Source organism: Thermobia domestica, chromosome 6 (genome assembly GCF_964235325.1).
Source record: "Thermobia domestica chromosome 6, izTheDome1.hap1.1, whole genome shotgun sequence".
Classification (NCBI taxonomy): Eukaryota; Metazoa; Arthropoda; class Insecta; order Zygentoma; family Lepismatidae; genus Thermobia; species Thermobia domestica.
This window is the reverse complement of record NC_137459.1, coordinates 178,884,155-178,907,550: the sequence shown is the minus strand read 5'-3', so window position 1 is coordinate 178,907,550 and position 23,396 is coordinate 178,884,155. Positions and strand designations below refer to the sequence as shown.

General features: G+C 37.8%; 1 protein-coding gene across 13 annotated transcripts in view; it reads right to left on the bottom strand.

Moving 5' to 3' along the window:
* fne (ELAV like RNA binding protein found in neurons) overlaps positions 1-23,396 on the bottom strand; it is a 259,257-nt gene that overhangs the window by 195,092 nt on the left and 40,769 nt on the right. For 2 of the 13 annotated variants that reach the window (XM_081762466.1, XM_081762472.1), the window contains exons 1-2: positions 5,303-5,773; positions 2,772-3,039 (exon numbers count right to left, since the gene is read on the bottom strand). In XM_081762466.1, the coding sequence (XP_081618592.1) occupies positions 2,772-3,039; positions 5,303-5,395 (361 nt within the window). In that variant the 5' untranslated portion in view covers positions 5,396-5,773. Of the gene's footprint in view, positions 1-2,771; positions 3,040-3,529; positions 3,563-4,076; positions 4,099-5,302; positions 5,774-5,797; positions 6,073-23,396 lie in introns of those variants that run through there. The other 11 variants (XM_081762469.1, XM_081762467.1, XM_081762470.1 and 8 more) reach the window with 9 other exon arrangements.

Here is a 23,396-nt window from a genome sequence, read left to right as displayed (position 1 = left end):
ATTCGATCCTTAGTGTCCGCAATCTCACTTCACTCACTCCACATCATTATAAACGGTGCTTAAAAGATATCCCACGGAAATATAATGGGATTAAACTTATCGGTCATGTATCGTGCTTAGTAGGATAAAAGCACTCTACTAGTTACTAGTAAATATATGTATTAATACAACAAAAGGAAATTAGCAGTGTGCAATATAAACCTCATCAAATGAGCGTGTTCATTAAAATAATAATAATCGCCGAATCTGTACTCGAACTCGCGACACCGCTTCTTGTCTTACTATCCCTAATCGATAATCACATTTTACTTAAGGAATTAAAGAATTGCGTATGTATTCATACAATACTCGTCTATCGCTGTCATTATTCCCTAACTACGACGTAAGAACTTTCGCTATAACAAACGTGATAAATAATGATTCGAGACAAAATGCAGCAACGGAGCAGAAAAGAAACTAATAATCTACGGGTAAGCACCGTAAAAAAAAAAGTTAAAATATTTTACGCATTCTAGTAGTGTTAACTGATAAGCTGATCTCTACTGACTGACGAACATCTGAAATAAAACAAAAACTAAAAGTAACTTTTCAACTGCCAACGATAACCACAACTTTCACTATTTTAATTATCGTCAAACAACAATAGCACCGTGCAACTATTGCGTGCTAATCCGACTATCTACAACTAAAGATTATTTGGCCAAGTAAATTTATCATTATATTTTATTTTCATAATTAATTTAAATATGATGCTTGCAAATCTCTATAAGATCCCATGAAAAAAGTGTAAATCCTATGCACGTTAAAGCTGCACTGCAAGTAAGCTCTTCCTCCATTTGAACTATCACTTCCCACCAAAATGAGTAGCTGTCGGGTTGATTTGTGTTTCAGAGCCCCATTCAGTAGCAAGGTTATATGAGATGTGGAAATACAGCTTAACCTAGCCGCCGGAAATCGAACCCGGTACTCCCGTGTCAAGGACCGAAATGAATAATTTATCAGAAAGGTTAAAGTCAAGTAAAAGTAAATTTTAATCTTGGACAATGTACATATTCATGTCCATAAGTCAGTATGAAGGGAAATATTTTAAATGTTAACGTTAAAAATAAACTGTGCAAATCCAATAACTCGAGTATCAATTACTTTCATCCTTTAGTATTTATGAAATTCTGATTTATCAACTCACGACTAAGTTCTGCAGAAACACGGACATAACAGAAAAAAAAAGTTAATGTTAAAACGCACGGTCATATTATATATAAAATCAAAATTAAATCAGACCCTCCCCTTTGTCGTAGAAAGATATTTCAACATGTTACTTCTGAGACACGTTATACAGAATATATGGGCAATTATATGACTAGCAATATCACTAATAATGACATACATATCAAGTGAAAAACGTAAAATACTAATATGGTTAAGTTGTGTACTTTATTACTGCGTGTATTGCTCCAATGATGTCTCCATTACAAAGGGACGCAAACGCGTATGAGATCTGTACAAACACCATTCGCTGAGAAATACGCAGACTGTTACCGTACAAATATTGAATGAAAAGAGTTTAGTGTTGTCGGCTATTGCAGGTGTGATGATAAATAACTAAATAAATAAACGCCTGCCCTTGTGTCATCCTATTCTTTAACTTGGTCCAGGCTATGACTTCAATCTGGACCTAATGTTTCTGCTTTAAGAAAAGGAACTTGGGGTTGGGACAAAGTCTCGTGAACAAGAGTTACCTTCCAGACCATGTTTCATTTCTCTGGAAGTATTAACTCAAAACTAAATAAAGAAAAAGAACAGGAAGTCAAAATGTAAATAGGTAAGTGTACCAAGAAAAGTTTGAAGAGGACATTTAATTAAATCTGGTTATCTCATTGGAAACACAACTCCTGCTAGAACTGCAAATAACACTATGCTATTTTCCTGAACATAGCTGAAAGGAACTATCGATCGCTCTGCCTGAAGGACACGATTCAACATGGCCGGCAAAGTTACTATGACGTCAAAGATGACGCAACGGAATGATACACCCACACCTTTCGTAGAACTTTGAAGAACTTTTTGATTGAAAAGGCTAAATTACACAATAGCGTCAACCTGTAACACTGACCTATGCTGCATAAATATCTATCCAAACATTTCAGACGGAGTTCCAAGTCAACTACATATACCCAAAAGCTCTATCAAAGCGGATTAAGAGCAGAGATCACCACTGCATTGCTCAAAGTGGCATTCAACACTGGTATCCATAATATTCACAACAAAATAATGAGAAGCGGAAAACTCTATTAGCATACATTTCTTTCCTAAAAGCCTCTCATCCACGCTAATAAGTATTCACTAACCCAGAGGTACCAAACATATTTTGACTGATGACACATTTTACTGCATGCCCACGACATTGCGCCACACTTGTTTCATTTTGCATTAATATAATATCAAGTATAATAGTGTAAACTTATAATTTTCCAGGTAGTAGTGATCCCATGTAGAACTGTATATTGCTGTTGCCGCTAGAGGCGCTGACTAGTCGAGTGTCACAAAATTGGTTTTAACTAATTATTAAATGTTTCATGATTTAAAATTGTAAAATTTCGCGACACATTCTATGGGTCTACGCAAGACACTGGTAGGGAACTATACTTCTAATCTCGTGTAGAACCTCTTGAGTGCTATCACCTAAACTGTTGATTCGTATGTCAGTAAATCAAAAAGTAGAACATTCATTACACTACACATACGAAATTTCAAAATACTTGGTCACTTACCTGTTACTTTGTCTCTGATGAGCTTACAGCTTTCAACTTCTCCGATGGAAGAGAAAAGTGATCGTATCTCTTCTTGGGTCATCGTCTGCGGAAGGTAATTGACAATAAGGTTCGTCTTACTTTCCTCTTGCTGTGCACCCGTATTCGTTTGTGACGAGGAATTGTGTGAATTTGAGGAGGAGGAAGTGGAGGAATTATTGTGAATTGTGCCATTTTGCTGTGGCACCGAGTCCATGCCGTTTTGCATCATACTAATACTTTTCAAAACCTGAAAATCAAGAGAGAACTAAATCAGAATCATACTATTGACGCTTATTATCACATAGTTTTACAATTTGCAATATGAATATTATATTGTGCTTAGTGGAAGGTATTTGAGATGTACCGTTATGCCTGCTGTCGAACAACGCTAATGTTCCTCTCCCTTGCAAGTACAAACTCTGAGATACGAAAAATAAATCTAAATATTTCACTAAATGTAACTTTTATTAATATGAAACAGTATATATCATACGTGATGTATTTCGTACATACTACTTGAACTTCGCAAATGAAAAATAAAACAAACGGAATTGTGGCTTTAAAAGTTGAGAGTAGATGATTCAAAATACAATTGCATACATAGCGGATATACGAAGTTGCTGAGGCGTTGCAGGAAAATGCTAATAATGCGAAGTGTAACAGATTATCCCTGGGAGAAAAGTCATTTATTGATATTACATTTAAAGAAAAAATAACCGAAGAAAAAAAAATCTTACATTTAACGATATATTCATTCACATATCAAAAAGATAATCATGATCTGTCTTGAATGCGCCGCTTGAGTAAACAGTTCCCATTCGGTTTCGTTTATCTGAGTTAGTAGTTTGATATCAATGTCTTATAGCATGCGAGAAGTAGCAAGATATATTCAGCAACCCTTGGGGAATGTATTTTAATCATCGGCTTGAGAAGCTGTGTAAAAGAAGTAAAAGGAGGAACCACTTCTTTTAAGCTCCGCCCCTTTCCTCCAGTCTCCGCCCTTCTCCGGACAAGGATCGATACAACACCGCCTTAGCCAAAGATTTATTTCCCGCCTTCACATTTTTTTCCCTCAAACTCATCAGTATCATTGCTACTCAAATTTTGCATTATTGCTTAATACTTCCTTTTAAAATATATATGCAAAAAAAAAGTAACATGACATCAGGTTGCCCTTCATTTAATAGTGCAGCTTTACTAGTCAGCACATGAGGAAAAAAAAAAAAAAGTTGAATCCTTTCCAAGTCTGGCACGTGATATCAGATGGGAAATACAACAATGTACCTAAATCGAAAGTTATATGAGGAGTTCACTTCCGTTCTCTTGGAACTATATTCAGTATATGCTGGAAATTTCCCTGTTTCGGAGAAACAATATGCAACATTATACTAATTGATTCAACCATATCGAAAGAAAGGGTGCATTGTTCGGATCTTTCAAACTGGTTGCTAACTCAAGCGAGCAGCTGATTTTTACGTCTGGCTTGTCAATGCTACGATCTAGGAAGGACAGCTGCGCCGCACGAGCGGGGTGATTTACCCCACATTCACTTCCCCTTGCCTTGTAGGAAAACCGGTCTGGTTCACAAGCCTGTTTAAATTTGAACACCGTATCGCTTCCAATCAGAACAGCTTTATGCTCTATCTCACCATCTGCGTTATAGTAAAACGTTATTATAAAAAGGGAAGGAAAATCTCCGACACTAATATTCACAGTATACCTAAAAACAATCGAAAGAAATTGTGCTACCCACTTCCCGCACTTCTTCATGGAAAGCTTCAAGCTGCTCTATTGCAAGTTTAAGTATTTAGTCTACAAGGCGGCTCTAACATGAAAGGAAACAGCCATAATATTACACAGACACACGGGTTAATTCTACAAATAAAGAAGTATGCAAATGGAACAAGAATGTAAGCACAAAACAGTGCTTGTTAAAACTCATCAGGAGTAATGCTACTGTAATGCAATACATATTGCTACATAAATGAGTAACATGTAACACAAATGCTAAAATGGAATGAAGGCTAAAATTAACTGTAGAATACACGCACAAAACAAAACATGTTCCTGGTTTATAATCACTATTTGCTCTGAAAATAAACAAACAAACGTGTAGTAAAGTAAAGTAAATAAATAAATAAATAAATACGGACAGATCGAACAAGCAACAAAGTCCCGATTTTATAAGAGGTTAGTGCGCTTATCTGATTGTGGTCCTGATGTTAGATTCAGCTACTGAAACGGAAGAATAAAGTAGAATGCATAAGCGATGAAATCGAGAAAGCATAGTGTTAAATCAGTGGCAAAAATCTTCCAGTCTTCTATGTCGTCTTATCAAGTTCAGCCTTATTATTATTATCTTTTACGAAGTCTTGACGTTAAGAAGTGTGCGCTATTAAACTAAAGTGTCGCAAACGATGAAAAAGGAAAATAGCCAAATACTTGGCTTTCACTTTCCCCTTATTGCACGTTTGAATTATTTCCACCTTAGCTAATAAATTCTAACACACCTGGACCGAAGTACCGTAAAGCACAATTGTCTTCAGTTTCCCATTTAAATATTCTGTGTGTGCTTCTTTTACATACTGAGATGTTCCATACATAAGTGGACCACAATCCGAGCCTTCGTTTAGATTGGATCACGAATTCACTCTGTGCCACAATATAAGATGAAACGTTCAGCATCTCTCTCTTCTTTAGATTTACCTCTCATGTTTCATTTTATTTTGGAAACTCACTGTTTTGACTACGCTATCACACAAAATTTAGAACTCTTGGTGATCAGATCATTACATTAATGCGCACTGGAAACCAAACCACTAATCGAAAACTGTGATGCCAGTCCTAAAGAAAAAAAAATATTTTTACTGGCATTTCATATATGACATCACTGCCCACTTTTCTTCGATACGATGTGTAAAAACATACACCATAACGTCAACTACACACATAGCGCACAACGATGCACATCGACGAAAAATCTCCCCTACACTGTAAAAGCCTACCTAGAACGTCTCTTGAGTTGTGCTGGTCTTTGCGGACCAGTCAGTTTTCCCGCTGAAGCACCGAGATGACGCGAGCACCGCGGGACGTTGCTGAGGTAACGCACTGCAGACGCGACTCACTGATCAAGTGCTTGATGTTAGAGCAGTTGGTCTCCCTGCTCGCCTCGGTAAGAAAGTCGAGGCATATACCCCTTCACCTCTGAAGCCGTGCTGCAACTAAGCCCGGGAGCATCGCGCGTCAGAGCTACACCCTGATTTCCCCCACCAATTATCTTCCCCTCCTCTTCACTCCGCTCACACTAGCGCTATCGTGTGGCTCGTGCCGTCGCGCTGACTGCTTGTGCGTCTAGGCTACCAGTTGGTCCGCCCCGACCCGCTAGCCAGCCAGTCAACCCGCCCGCACTTTTTCACATCATTCGGAACGGCATGGTTTCTTCCGTTCGTATCGGTTTGGTGCTATGCCCAGATCTCTAATATCCCAATTCTCAATCCAATGTTGCTGGGCAAGCACGATGCTTCGCTTAAAAGTCTCTACCAGTTACGCATAATAGTAAGTTTCAATTGAGATTTTTAAGTTAATCATTAACTGTCAACCAACATACCTGGGATTCATGTGCCAGTCACACATACACATACACATACTATCAAATATCAAAACAACTGTTCGAAGCATGTTTTGGTTCATTGGCGTAGATATAGTACAGAACGTTAAGTTTAAATTGCAGAGTAAAACATCAAGTTGCTATTGATCGTTATTCTTCCAACATTCCAAAATACGTACATGATGAGTTTTCTCTCCATGTGTATGACTAGCTCTCAATGATTATTTCAAGAGATGGACATTGATGAGTCAAGCAATTTTAAAACGTCAGAAGTCAAGGGCTCGTGCTAAACGTTAACACATTTATAAATAAAGTGTTGAGCCCAGTAGTACCACAGACACGGAGTTGACAAAAAATTAATTAGGAAATGGCATACTGAGTACATCTTGTTAGCTTATTATGTTAAGCTCACAGATGCATATTTAATTTCTGAATACGAAGGATGCATTTACTCCTTCTGGAACTTAAAAAGTATTAAATATTATGTCAGGTTAAACACGTTCTTACTGGGTGTATAGTGTACCAAACAGTTCCATCGCCATTTTTTGTTTGTAGACTGAAGTTTTCTGATAAATTTAAGTATTAACTCGATGACGTAACGATCCTCAGCTAAGGCTATCTCTGGACCTTATCGAGAACTGAAGCCGAGACACCGGACACAAACGCACACACAGCAACTGCTTCAACGGCATTATTATTATTATTATTATTATTATTATTATTATTATTATTATTATTATTATTATTATTATTATTATTATTTTACATTATGTCAAAGAAACCTACTAAGATTCCATTTACGAAATTTTGTTATATTTTAAAGGCCTTGTCTGTTTCATTATTTTCTTTCTTTAAGCTATTCAGAATGTCCGTTTTTCAGATCAAGCAAATAAATACAAGTTACCTTCAATTAAGTTGAACATTGTTTCACATGTCTTCTACGTTTACAATAAACATCTTGTGTAATATATATATACCTCATCAACAGTCTTCTTATGACATGCGAATGTTTAATTAATATTACAATGAGTGCTCCTAGTGAAGCTGACCACTCCGTTGTATAGTAGCACGCTATACAAGAAAACTACGCAATGCCACAAAGAGATGAACTGCTTCTCTAATGGCATTTTTATGCACTATATCACTTTGCTGCATCGACATTAGTGATACTCTTTATTACCTTCACGATAAACATTATAAAAAGTAAAAATGAAGTTAAACTCCACTATAAGTAACAACAGTTCTCAAAACATAATAAAAATTGTGCCCAATATCTTGAAATAGATGTTACTTCTGCAAATTAAACTACGATGATTTTTTTTATAAGTAAAAACTGAATATGTTGAAGAAGATAATAGACACACATAAGAAAAGTTGTCTTATCAAACCCTATATTTTTCCTTGATTGTTCCTACTTACATATATTAAACGATCTCACTATCATTGAGGTCATAGAAAGCAAATTGAGCTGTCATCCACAGCGTCCCCTAATAGTATTTGCTGCCCATGAGACAAGACGAGACGAGAAACAAAGTTTTCACGTCTATCTCGTAAAAGTTTTCCTTCTCTCTCTCTCTCTCTCTCTCTCTCTCTCTCTCTCTCTCTCGTCCCGAATAATTATTTCTCGTCTTATACTAATTCTAGTAAAGCTTTCCTCCTCTCGATTTTTGTACATTTATGTATAAGATTTATGTCCTGATTTTCTTAATTTCATTCAGAAATTATCAGTATCCTTTCGCGTCGCAAGGGGTCCATGAAGGGCTAGCAGCAGCTAAACAATATTTATTTTTGGAATATTTTGTGTAATGACTTGTACATCTTTAAACATTGATAAATACTCTTATCAACTGTGTTACGCAAAATGTCTCATCTCCACTTAAAAAAAAAAAACTACCGGAAAATTAAGTTGTCTTTTTTCTAGCGTCTAAATCTCTACACCTAAAAATAATCCAGATAAATTTTATGCAATGCAGAATAAATACCAGAACACATAAGTAGGTTATATTAACTGAAGCTATGTATTAACAAATCATAAATAATGGAAAGTAACACACACACACACACACACACACACACACACACACACACACACACACACACACACACACACACACACACACACACGACAAGAGAAGTTTTCGAATTGAACGAATCAATTTATAGTGTTTATATTACGAGTAATGTAACAGAAACAGTATTCGACATCTAAAACCTGTGTAAACTTTTGTTGCCCATAAGACTCAAGAAACAATTCTAGTCTTGTCTCGAATTTGAGAAAGCACTTCTGGTCTCGACTCTCGTCTAGTTTTCGAGACGAGATTAACAATATATCGTCCCATGGGCACCACTATATGCTAGCCTCTTAATCTTGACCAAAGGAATGCAATCTAAGTTTTATGTTCCACGATTAAAGCGGCTAGGCTAAAGGATGCAAGGTGTTGAGAACTCCGAGAAATGGTGGAATGAAGAAAATGGGAGGAAACGGGAGAACTCCGAGAAACACACACACACACGGTGTTTGTCCACCACAAAGTTTAATTAGCGCGAGCTGGGATAGAAAAAGAATCCCGTGCACCACAGGTAAATGCTCTACCACCGAGCCACCGCGGCCCAATCTTGACCAATGAGTTAAGTGCTTTACTGCACCTCTTCGTCTACTGAAATATTTGCAATGTTTCTCCAACTACATATTTTAACACGTCCCATGAACTGCAATCTAACTAGTTACATTAATTCTTTTACAATCTGTAAAACTCAAAATTTCATTTCATTTTCATTTCTTTTACAATCCTCAATACTTTCCCAGTGGGCTTCATCAGGTAGTTTACATTCTTTCTTTCGTTGCTTTTTGCTATCTAGTGTTGTCCACGAGGCCAGAAGTATATTTGCATGTATTAGAAATAAAACGAAATTAAAAATAACGGAGTATTCCAGTTTAACGTCCCATGATTATGCTTTTTAGGCTAAGGGAGACGGACTATTGAGGCAAGTGCATGACGATGGAATAACTGATAAAATGATCATGTGGGAGAGAAACATGTCTATCTCGAGAAAAAACGGACATACATGATAGTGTCTACCACAAACTTACTTGGCCTGTCATCGAACCAGGAACCCCACGCACCAGAAATTAAATTAAATAATTCACTTTAATAACCGACGATTATGCCCGTTAGACTAAGGGAGACGGATGATTAAGGCAAGTGAATAACGATTGAAAAAATTGAAATGGGAATGTGTAAGAAAACAGGAACTCCTGAGAAAACCACAGATGATAATGCCCATTGCGAACTTACTTGGCCGCGGATTTTATCAGGGACACCACACACCAGAGATAAGCGCTCTACCACTGGGCCACCGTGACCCTTTCTTCGCATATTCGAGATGAGATAATTTCTCGAGTCTCGTGAGCAACATGTTTCACACAAGTATTAAATCGAAAACACTGTTTCAGTGTCGCATGATTCATAGTATTTTTAAATGTTAAAGTGACTGCATCAACACAATGAAGATCATTTACAATGCTTAAATACAGACAAATCATTGCACAATTTACTCCAATAATAGACATGACTTAAATGATGATGTATCACATCCTTCGTGGACCTGTTGTGAGAAGGAAAGATTTTGATAACTTATAGACGAAAGTAAGAAAACAATGAGGCAAAACTTTTTACATAAATTTACAAAATAAGTCGATATGAGAAAAACTTTCTAATAATCAAGACAGGGTAAACTTATTCAAGAATGGAGACCTTCTTCAAAATGTAGGAGACAATAAAACGTAATTTCTAGTCCCATTTGGTCTCATGGCGAACACTAGATGAATCTTAAGAGCTTCAACAATTTTGACTCAAGTACTTCAGACCAAATTCATAAGGAATCAGTTGAGAATGCTCCAAGAGCATTGCCAGAACGAACTTAAAAAGGATGGAGAGATGAAGCGGGAAGGATAATTGTCATTGTTTCTAGATGTAAAAGTAAATCTTTTTATCCGCACCTTCTTTTCTTTCTCGCAAAAAAAAAAAAAAAAAAAAAAAAAAACAAAATATCATATCTCTATGACTTAACAGTTCTCGAGCTATGGCTGCTGAAGTATCTAGAAATTCGAATTTTTTGGCCAATATCTGGGAAACTGTGGCCAGTAGGCAGCTAATCAGTGACTACCGGTTACTATTTGGTACCAACATGTTCATCCTCCTCTTAGGTATTGATCAACATCAATATCATCTCTACAACTTATGGTTCCCGAGCTATGGCTCCTTAAATCTCTGGAAGTCGGCCATTTTTTGACCAATATCTCGGGAACGGTAAGAGTGACGCGAAAAATTTAATCACTTTCTCTGATAGTTTTTGATGTTCTGTCGAATACAGGGTTCAAAATTGAAAAAAAAAAATGCAAATAACAGACAGACGGACAGACATAAAGACACACAGAGAATTCAGTAACGAACTTTTTAAGTTCGTTGAAAATGAGCCCCCCCCGGTGGTCTGGTGGCTAGCGGACGTACCTTTGGCGATCTTCTGAGTTTTGTACCTGATGCATTAAAAAAAGAAAACGCGTTTCGCTGGTTAGGATCTCACCTTGAGTTGTAGGTTCACGTCTCAGAAATCCTCGGTGCTGAAAACGGATACTAAATTTCTATGAAGAATAAAGAATAATGAATATATTCTATTTTATTAGATATATCCGATTACTTTTTCCCAGTTTCATTTATTAGTGTTAGGAGTACTAAATACTTTTTTCACTCTTAAAAAGATGGTTACAGCCAACACGCAACCGAACGAAATCTTCCAGTATTTCATTACTTTTCTTCTTATTTTTTTTTCAAGGTTTGAGTCATTCAGTATGCAACCCATGCACTCCTACGTTCTATATTCTGTTTAGAATTCTAGCGTAAATAGAAGTTCTTTTTATTTAAAAAAAAGTTCGCGAAAGCAAATTTTGTGAAAAAAAAAAGATCAACGTTTTCGGAATTGTTTTTAATATACTTTGAAAGGCATTAACAATTTTAAAGTAATTTGAATTGCACAGACATTCGTCTGTTGTACTAAATTTAGTACAATGGCATGCAACTCAGCACGGCTTTCGCTATATATACACACATACTTCTTATATATCGAACTATTATCATGTAACTGGTGTGCATTGTTCATGAGTCTTGATGATACACTATACGACATAGAATATTTAGATGTGAAGAGATACTACTAATTATTCTACCTCACTTATAAAATATTCTCTCTCTCTCTCTCTCTCTCTCTCTCTCTCTCTCTCTCTCTCTCTCCTGGCTCTCTAATAACCTTCTGATCTACGCTTTGTGACTTCAAACCGAAGATAGAGATACAGAAAGGATCATACTTAAAAATAATATCTATCCACAGAGTTACAACAGAATAATAACATTTATCTAATTATGTTTCTATCTATCTTTCCGTCCACTTATTTTTGTGAAACATTGAAAATCATTACTGTCTAAACAGTATATTACTGTTTTAAACTGTCCAAGGATTAGTGAAGTACCTTTAATAGATAATTTCTAAAAGCGCCATAGCCTGAAGGTTAGACTTTTATTTATTTGCACCATTAATTCATTAGGAAACACAATGAATGTTACATTTTACTAGTTGATTCAGTCTCACATAGCCTAATCAAGATGTGTGACACTCAATATAGACATACTTAACCCTGAAGTACTACGCATGTTTTTTTGACGCATTACTACTACGCAGAATCTGTCGGAAATTGCGGAAAAAAAACTACTGACACGTTGTTAATTTTCGCATATACACTCAATATAACCAAGAAGGTAAAGGAAGCGACAATTTAGAGAGGCGGTAGAACGGGAATTTACGGCGAACGCGGAGTCCGACAGACTCCGCGTAGTACTTACGGGTTAAACCGTAGGCGTTTCTGTTCTTATACTTTGGACTACTCGTGATAAGCCCCACTTAAGCGAGTATATGACTCACACTTTGCACAAACAGCTGCAGGAAGAATGATGAGCTAGCTTTAACTCCTTGAACTACAGTTTTATGTTTTAACCTTGTATCGCGAGAAAAGGATGTAGAGACGGGATGTGGGGCCCAAAACATAAGATACATAAATTGTTTCATCTCGATTACGCATATAAAATTTTCAGTGCATATTTCCAAAATCTTACCCTTTGATTCCATGATTTGGGTTTAGCAATTTATCAGCAGAAAGATTATACAGGACGAGACGTCCAGTGTCAAACGGATACATTATCATCTTGTCTATTATACATTCAGGACCATTTCCACGTGCGTATTACCTGCACAGTCATGCATTTCCCCTGGAGGCGGAAAGTGAAACTAATATCTTTTCCAGCGTAACTCTTCCGCAGGTCTCAAATAGCATATTTATCAAATTTCAATATAATACATTGTTTACAGCCCGCGTTCTACCGCCGTGCATAGTTACACTAATTGTAACCACCCTGTATATGTTTTTTTTTAATTGTATTGTTCCAAATCATCATGGTACACGAAGCATAGCATTGTTTATATTTGACCAGGCATTTTGTCGAAAATGATTACATCCTATATTTTACAGCTATACTGAAACAAAGTGCATAGGAAACTCAGAACTAGAAAATAATATACAGGATGTATTCAAAGATCTTTTACAATATTTAGGGAGTAAATATACTTATAGAAACAAGAGAACATCTAGTAAAAATTTCGTAGAAATCGCTTAGTTTCAGAGTTTCAGGTTGCCAAAAACAGAGGAAAATTAACTTTGGAAGTTAATATCTCTAAAACTACTAGCCATTGAGCTGAGGCAGAATGCTATCGTCTTAGATTTGTAATCTGGTGGATTCAAAGTATTTTAGTGGTGGTGCAAGGAATCCTCCTCAAAGGTAAAACAGGAGCGTCATTTCAATTTTGCTTGGGGGGGGCAAGACCCCTTGATATAAGTAAAATTTCGCGTTTTTCACTGATTTACTACTATTCTATTGATAAAATCTATATACAACTCAAACCCGGGGGGGGGGGGCAAATGCCCCTCCCTGCCCCCCCTAAATGACGCCCCTGAGGTAAAGGATTCCCGAACATTCTTAAGGAAAAATTGGGTCTGATTCATGACGTGTGAAACCAACTTCCATCAAGTAACGAAAATCCGTTGGCAGAATATTGGTATCTTGAACAAAAGAAGATGGTGAAGAATGTTCAAGGCGTTGTACGTGGATACACGGGGGCAGATATGACGTCAGTAAATGAAAACTTGACATATGACCCACCACCTACCGTGACTCACTCTGATCCACGACCCACCACGACCTACTCTGACCCGTCAACTACCAAAACCCATCGTGATCCACTAGTAATGAGCGAAAGAGTCTTGGTCTTGCAGTTTATGCAACAGTCTTGCATGCAAGACCAAGACGAGAAGACCAAAAATCCCAATGCAAGACCAAGACCATACCACCAAGAGCGAGACTCTTGTGCAAGAGTCTTGCACAAATACCAGTACTACTTGAATTATTTTTATAGAATGTAAAAAAAAAAGAAAGAAAAAAGGGGGAATCACTATATCTTTCACTTGAATTTTCTCGTTCGGTAAACATCCCGCTGGAGTGAATGTGTTCCCAGTAGTTTATGCAACCCGTCCCAGAGTTCATCTGCCTCTGTAGCATATAGGTACAGTATGTTGCTTTCTGAAACGGTTGTTCACGAGACGATCGGGAGCATAATTCTATAAATTATTACAAGGTATAATAACTTCAATGTCTGATTTACTTTGATAACCATTTGATTCATTTACGAAGGCTCATGATTGGATTTTCGGAAACCACACGAAAATTGTGTCCATAAGAAGCGGATAACCGAATAGTAAAATTAAACATATTGTGGCCGCGGTGGCTGTGGTAGAGCGTTCACCCCTGGTGCATGGTTTCCCTTATTCGATCCCGTCTTACGCCATGTGAGCTTTTTCGGTGGACAAACACCTGTACGTGGGTTTTGTTGATGTTTTCCCGTTTCCTCCTACTTTCTTCATTCCACCATTTCATTAATTTCTCATCATCACCGTCTACCTTAGCCTCGGTGCATAATCGTGGGACGCTGAATTAGATATTTCATTTCAAAACATATTAGTAGTGATGTTCTTCCAAAACTAAAGAGAAATGTAGTATTGAACACCGGTAATTAAGTACACCATAGATGCCGCCTACATGGGTATGGCCTTGGCAGCGAGGCTCAAGCATCCGTTGGAAATTTTTAATTTGTACTCATAAAATTAACATCGAAATAACATTTCGTGACATTGACAAAAACTTAGTGCATGTGACAGCAAGTCTTATTTCATGGGCGGATGCTTTTACGTTGAATAATCGTTTATCAATATAACTTTTACACTCCTGAGGTATACGGGACATCGAGGATTGTGCGAAGTAATATTATATAACAATAAAAAATACATATTAACAAGCAAGAGTGATTTTGTACAGTTATTTCAAATAACTTGGCGTTTGATACCGTTAATTTGTATTTCTAATATAGGTAAAAAGTATTTATATAAATTGAGTTTACACACAAGACAGACAGTTGAGTCGTTTTCAGTTTTCACTCAAATTATTCTAAAATATTAAGGTTTGATTATAATCATTATTATTTTATTTTTCCTCTATGTTTTTGGACAATATTGCTAAACACATTATCATTATCATCATCACCATAGCTATACTGCCATTATTGGCAGGTCACTTGCTGCAACTGAGAAGTTTCAATGTACGGTGGGTCCTCAGTCTCTTCGTCTTGATGTAGCAATTTTCTCTTTTACTATCTTCCTTCAACCTCAGTCTCCTTCGACCCCTCCTTCTCATTCCTTTCACCATACCTTCTAGCATGGCCTTCATAATACAGTTCCTCCTCAGCCAATGTCCCAAACAGTTCCTCTTCCGCCTCTTCATTATCTGTATTTTTTAAAAAAATTTTTCTCCCCTACTGCTACTAACTCCAACACCTTCTCATTCGTTTTCCGTTCAGCCCAGCTATCTCCTTTTTTTCTCCATCTCGTTTCGAAAGTGGGCATATTAGAATCAGTAAAACAAAATTTCAATCTTTAATTGGAAGTTTGTTCAACACAAGGATTAGATAATCGTGCTTGAAAAGAAAAAAAATCTGTCGCCTTTAGTGTGTAATAATAATTTGTACTTTATGGTATGTAACCTGTGTTGTCTTGATTTTCTTTCATGAGTCTCAGAGGTAGCCAGTGGGACCCAGTGGGGTATTGGATCTGTTAAAAATATAAAAAAAGATTACGAAGCGTTGTGATTTATCTTCTAAGTAGTGAAGCGTCGGCACCCATTGAAAGAAAAAAAAACTAAAGGTCATCGCCTATGCTGTACATAATCATCACCCTTACACGAAGGTAAAACTATATTGCATTACCGTTACTATTCTCGCGTTATAGAATGCATTATCCCTTACATCCAGAGAAAAAATTATCTATGAAAAGTGTAAGATTTCTTAAAGGCAAAACTTGCAAGACTCTTGCAAGCAAGACCAAAATCACCTGGGTCTTGGTCTTGCATTTGCTCATCACTATGAGCCACGCCCTCTTATCCACTGACTATCCACTTGTAGTAAGACAAGGTTGTGAAATATCACTATTCAGAGTTTGAATTTCTACTGTGAATTACTCAAACACCGCTCTGTTACAATACCGGGGGATCTGATCTTTACGATACAAAATAGTAGTTTGTCATGGGCCATATTACGATGAATTTCAATTATCATATATAATTATTTCTTTGATGAATTACATATTATTTTCAGCGAAAATAGGATGAAATTTAATAGTCTTCAAGATAAAGTAGGCCAACATAAAGGGAAAAAAGTGTAAAATTAGACTGTCTCGAAAGACAAACAATAAGTTTTATTGCTATTATTACAAGTATCAATATCCAAAAGTGCCTTAATTTCTTTCTTCACTTAGACACACTCATCTCAGGTAAGTAAATAGAAAGAAATAAAAAAATACAATGAAAACCCTGAAAGTAAAAGGGAAATTCACTACTGTTCAGAAGATGATGTCTATAATGCACCAGAGTGGGGCATGGTGGGTCAGAGTGGATGGTGAAAAATGAAATGAAATCTTTGAGTTTTACGTCCCACGGTTATGCCGGTTAGGCTAAAGGAGACGGTGATGATGAGAGATGAGTGAAATAATGGAATGAAGAAAGTGGGAGGAAACGGGAGAACCCCGAGAAAACCCACGAGCACGGTGTTTGTTCACCACAAAGTTCACTTGGCGGGGGCTGGGATCGAACCCGGGACCCCAAACACCAGAGGTGAACGCTCTACCACTGAGCCACCACTGAGCGTTAGAATGCAACTCTGCTCCAGTGAGCCGTCGGAACAGCAACAGGACGCACAATATAAACTCAAATGGTCCGCAACCGCCTTCAAGAAGGTAGCCTCTAAACACGTAAGCCTATGGTGTGTCCCATTAACTGCACGAGACCATGTTGATCGAAGAGTGTGGGCGGAGAAACATCGTGGGTGGGGACGCAATGAATGGGGCAATGTTTTGTTCTCTGACGAGTCTCGATTCAGTGTGGAGCCTGATAATCGACGTGTTTTCATCTGGAGAGAGTGTGGAACACGACACAATCCCATGTTTGTGCGAGAAAGATCCCAGTATCATGATGGTGGGCTGATGGTGTGGACAGGAACCAGCATTGGTGGGCGTACAGAGCTCCACATCATACGAAATGGCACTTTGACGGCTCTCAGGTACAGGAATGAGATCCTGCAACATCTTGTTCTTTCTTATGCTGGTGCCATTGGTGATTCGTTCCTTTTCATGGATGACAATGCTCGTCCTCATAGAGCTCGGTTAGTGGATGAGATGCTGGAAGCTGAGGGTATCGCTTGGATGAAGTGTCCAGCATCCTCTCCGAATCTCAATCCAATTGAACATGTCTGGGATATGTTTGGTAGAAGAACTGCCCTAGGACAGTACCTCCAACAACCATTCCAGAGCTGGAAATCGCTCTTCCGGATGAGTGGCACAACATTCCCCAAGAACCCACCGATAATCTGATTGAATCCATGCCACGCAGGTGCGAGGCTGTGTTGGCTGTTCGAGGTGATCATATGCCATGTTAAGGAACAATCAGTGTTTCTGACTTGCCTGTTTGTGAGCAGTTCGAAAGATGCACATATAACCGTCTTGTTTCATGAGCCATGTAAACAAGGTTTTCCGTGCCCCAACACCAGTATGTGCCCCATTTTTCTAGTGTATCTTAAAGCATTCCTTCTTGTATGATATATATGAATCAAACACAAGCTTATCCATACAATATCTTAAAGTCTTAATATGATATTTCAGCTAATCCCCCCTTTTTTGAGCAGTGTATGTATGTCTGCGTAAATACTGCATCGTAGGGCGACATATCTGAGTTGGGAAGTCCAATATATCGACTTTTTTTTGGGGGTAGAAACTATTGGCAAAATATTTGACGGTGAAGATATTTTTCCTGTTATAAATACTGAATACCTCCTTGTTATAAACACCTTGAGCAAAAGTATATCTTACTAATTGAGAACGCACCACACATTAAAATGGTGTTTATTCATCTGCTTATTGTATGTGTACTGATATAAGAACGTGGTGCTATCGAAGCAAGTACGTCCCCAAGCTGATCTGTGTGTATTGTACGTACGATGTCGACCATGTTCTAGTCAATTGGTAAAACACATCTTGTCTCTCAAAGATAAATATCAGGTTATTGAATCGATGTGGGTGTTGATAATTTCCGATTCAAGAAACTTTTACTATACAGGCGCCTCATTTCCCAGCTATTACCTCCTGGCTCTTTATACAAGGTGTATGCCTGCCAGCTCCGACGTGTTGTTGTCTACAATTCCGTCTACTGTAAATATGCGTATTCTACAAGAGAGTACCCAGAGATGTGCAACACTACCACAGTTAGCAGGGAATCACTAGTCAACTATCATTTTCTCAAAAATTGGTTGAAACAATACCCATTGTATATCGTTAACTGATTGACTGATTACTGTTTGTTTAATGAGGACATTAGAAGCGGTACTATTTGTACGTCGTGGTAACACATTAACGTTCTTCAACTCTACTAAAGGGGGCACGGTGGCTCAGTGGTCGAGTGTTTACCTCTGGTTCCAAGGCTCCCTGGTTCGATCCCCGGTCAAGTTAGTTTGTGGTGGACAACATTGTGTCCGTGGTTTTTCTCGGGGTACTTCCGTTTCCTTCCATTTTCTCATTCCACCAATTCTTCCATCGTCATTAATTTGCCTTAATCATTGTCTCCCTTAGCCTGAAGGGTACAAAAACGGAACGTTAAACTGAAATATTTCATTTCGACCCTATTAAACTACACCACTGCTAGAAGCACCTGCTGCGAACACATGATCTTCAGACAGAAAGTTCCAATAGCACCTACATACTGGCATACACCTTGCCCAGTATACTTTGCTAGTGTTAGTGAACTACACTGAAAAACACCCTTAATATATGACGTATGTACAATCCGCGGCAAAAAAAACATGCAACGTGAGGATGTAAGTTTGTGAAACTACGCCTAACAGCACAGGGAATGAGCATAACGTCTAAGTGGAACGAATCACGCCAGGATAAACCTCGGCCTCCTCCCGTGCACACTTATTTTGGAGCAAAAGACTTCGTCATTTCACAATAAACTTATATGCTCATGTTGCAGGTTTTTTGCCGCGGATTGTACAAGTCGCAACAAATACCCTGCAACATGACTATGTAAGTTTGTGAAACGACGAAGTCTTGCTCCAAAATAAGTGTGCAGGGGAGGACGCCGACGTTTCTCCTGGCGTTATTCATGCCACTTAGACGTTATGTTGATTCCTTGCGCTGTTAGGCGTAGTTTAACTAATAAACTTACATGCTCATGTTGCAGTTTTTTCTTCTTTTTCTTTTTTTGCTGCGGACTGTACCTTCTTTACTTCCCCTGTCTTATGTACAGTGGTTAAAAAAAAAGCGCGACACTCATTCCTTCCGCTACTCCTTGAGCCGTTATCTACAATTGGAAGAGGATGCGAAGGTTGTAAACATCGCTTTCTTCACTGGTCACGTAAGCAAATTCATGACACATGACACGTTTGATTCACTCAGTGCATAGGATTATTCAACCTCTGTATCCCCATGTTACATATTACTTACCCATTGGATATTTCTAGGCGGGATGTTTTATTTCCGTTGCATTAACTCAAGAAAATCGGCCAGTGATCTACAGCCACGGCGGTGCAGAGGTTGGACTCATTCTACACGTCTGATCTTTGAACATTTCAGTCTATGTTGTGTTCCTTTGAGGGCAGCCTCTTACCGCACTTCTCTTGTGTTGTCCTCTTTGTCATTATCCGTCTTGAAAGTTCATTACCCACGGTTTTCGAGATTTTTATCTGCCCTTTTCAATTTTTTATTACATAACCAGTGTTGTTGCTTTCGTATGCCTTCACTTCTCATATGCTGTCAACAATCTTCTGTCCGCTATGGGAGAGGAAGGGGAAAGGGATACATAGTGACTCAGTGATAAAGAGTTTACCTTGAATGTAAGGAGTCCCCTTTCGATCTGAAGCAAAGTATGTGTTGGGAGAATGTCGCGCACGTATTTTCTTTCTGGAGATACTTCCATTTCCTTCCACATCCTAAATCCCGCAATTATACCAAAATCATTGATTATTATTAACGTGTGTTTCTTTTAGTCTGGATGACATATTTGTGGGTCATTAAATTGAAAATTTTATTGAACACAATTGTATCCACTATACGTATCCCCCTGTTTTATTTATGCAGCGACGTACAACACACTAAACATTCTTCATCACATTTACTTTGTTCATGATATCGATAATATCTTAACGTATTCTTGTTGCTTGATGGAACGTCGTTCCGTACGTCATGACTCGGACCCCCCTTTCCCAACTTAATGTGCGGGAACCCCACACTTCCTCTGCGAGAATGTTTTGCGCCGCCACTAAACTATTTTGAATCTTGCATTTTTGAATTGAGCAGATCACAACTCTAAGACATGATATCTGGCTAATAGTTTTGGAGATATTCACCTCCGGAGTCCATTTTCTTATGCTTTCAGGAGCTTGTTTTTAAAACAAAGCGATTCGAGATGTTTTACTGCTTTTTTTGTGTCTATGAGTAGATTCACCTCCTAGGTGTTCTGAATGATCTTTAGAACACCTTATATAATATACCTTACTACAAAGACTGAGGAAATGAGTCTAACGAATTTCAAACACAACAAAGACTATTGCAAATACTCTATCAATTGAACTGTCACTTGTTGCAGTGTAAACTTGAAAATTTCGGCAAGTGGGTACAGCTCCGAATCCTTATAAATGTCCAATAGTATTTATTGTTATTTTTTTAGGTAAAGTAATTTTATTCTTCAGCGGCAGAATGCTCACTTGTGCAATGAAGGACCCGTGCCTAAACTAGAACATGCTACGGATTTAACGGTGAACCAATCAATATGTTGTCTGAACTATTTCTCAGGATGTCGAAATTACATCGTTACCTCTCACAAGTGGTGGTCCATATATGAAAGCTAGTTTCCGACTGAGACCTTGTTCGTTTTATATGATTTATTTTTAAACATATAACAATTTCGTACGTCCAAATATCACTTATCCTGTGTCAATCACATTTACTTTGTGTGACTCATATTCAATTCAGTTTCAGAGAAAGGAAAATGAGTACTTTTCTGCTTACGTTAGACACACACACACACTCTCTCTCTCTATGTATACATACATATATATACATACATATATATATATATATATATATATATATATATATATATATATATATATATTCAGCCTGCAATAGTTTCGCCAACTCCTAGCTAGCACAAACGATATGGGGATGTTTCTCAAGAGTTTCAAGTGGCCCCGTGTAGCGTAGTCGCTAACGCTCTCGCCTTTGGTGCGAGCGATCCCGGGTTCGATTCCCGGTCGAAAAAATTGTAACACGCTTTTTCAGGCCAAGCTATTCTGAATGAGGGTTTCCTGGGTTTTCCTTATTCACATCATTAGGGGTGGTACCTAATTTATAGGTCCCAGGCCGCTTCCTTCCTTCCCCAATCCTTTCTCCTTCCCTTTCCCCGGATTGTGTGCTCGCCGAGAGACGTCATACCCCAAATTCTGAAGGCCCAAATGGCCTTAGATGCTAAAAGCTCAGAAATCTAAATCCTAAATCAAGAGTTTCAACACAGCACAGCATATAATACCATGACTGCAAACAAACAAACAAACAATCAAAAAAAGTAAAACGAATGAAGTATTTTTCAAAGTTGTTTCACAAAGCAAATATCATTGTTTTCCTTGCCTCAAGCAAAACCTGCACATTTTGTCAAATTATATATATATATAGGGCGTTACAAGAATGTATCAATATTTTGGTAACAGATTCCTCATATCAACGGAAAAGTATGAACGTGTGCTCAAAAGTGGATAGTTTCGGAGTTATAGGGTATCGCAAACGTGAAATAAAAAGCTCCACTACTATGGGACCTATCGTAGTCGGGTCAAGACATCACTGGGGAACTGGTGTGTGAACTATTCAAATAACCATGTTAAAGAATGCTCCAGTACTTGCACACCAATTTTTAAAGAGGCAGGTGGATCAAGTACTCCTTCACAGCCTCTCTAAAAATGATTGTGCTAGTATCGAAGATCTTGAAAAATTTATATTCGGATAGTTCACATACTAGTTCCTCAATGATGTCTTGACCCAACTACTGTCAGTCCTATAGTAGTGGAACTATGGGCTATTAAAGTACATTTTTTACATTTTCGACACACTGTAACTACGAAACTATGGACTTCGGACCACAGGTCCATTTGATTTTTTTTAATTTTGATGTGAGGAATATATTCCCAAAATATTGTGACAAATTTCTGTACCACCCTATTATATTACTTTGAACGTCGTATATTTTACATAGACGAATATACTGGACCCTTTTCGGAGTAGATTTTACCATCTTATTAAGAGAATGACTCACGCGGGATACTAGCTTTTGTATTTAGGAACACGTTATTAAAGTTCGCAAGATTTATATTGAAAAAGGCCAACAACGACTTTTCCACGGGCTTGCCCAAACGCATTAGGAGAAATCAATGTAACAGAGAGTACCTTCATTCTAGCAGCACAGCTTTGATTAGTAACGAACAGTCTCAAGATACATTATCTCACAGAACCTGTATTTTTGTGACACTTTTCGAATAATATCATTACACTTAATGCATTTTCACTAATGAACGGAGTTTTGACATACTTAATTTTGTGTTAGATCCCTTTCATATGCCACTGATTTGATAGGAAACAACTCTATTTGGTACAGTACAATGATTTGACTGGGAGTTGTTATTGTATTAGACCACAAGCTCATTATTCCACATGTGAATCTCGCCGATATTACTGTTTCTCACATATCTCTATGCAGAAAAAAATAATCTTACGAAACAAATCAGCCACTGACCAAAACTAAACTTTGCCGTATGGGTTGTATAGTTAATAATAAAATCAAAGGAATAAACCGGATTAGAAAGCAGGAAGATGACCAGAGGAGAAACCATCATAAAATATTTTCTAGACGAACATGAACAGTTTACTACACCAACTGGAAAATATGTTACTGTCCCTTATATATTGTTCGTTGAATATCATATACGATGGAGCAATCAAGTTCCCGTATATCTGTCGAATGATGAGCAAGTTTCATCAGCATCGAATGGAGCTTAAGTATTACAATCTGTGCAGTGAATCAGTCGATTTTCCAGCATAGAGGAGCGAGCTACAATCAAATTTTGTTTAAAATTGGGACAAGTAGACACGGAAACTCATGGCTTCCTACACAACGCATACATCATCCAAGCATTGCTTAAATCTAGAAAAGCTTTTATGAGAACTGCGAGTGTTTGAAGAACGATTCTACGAC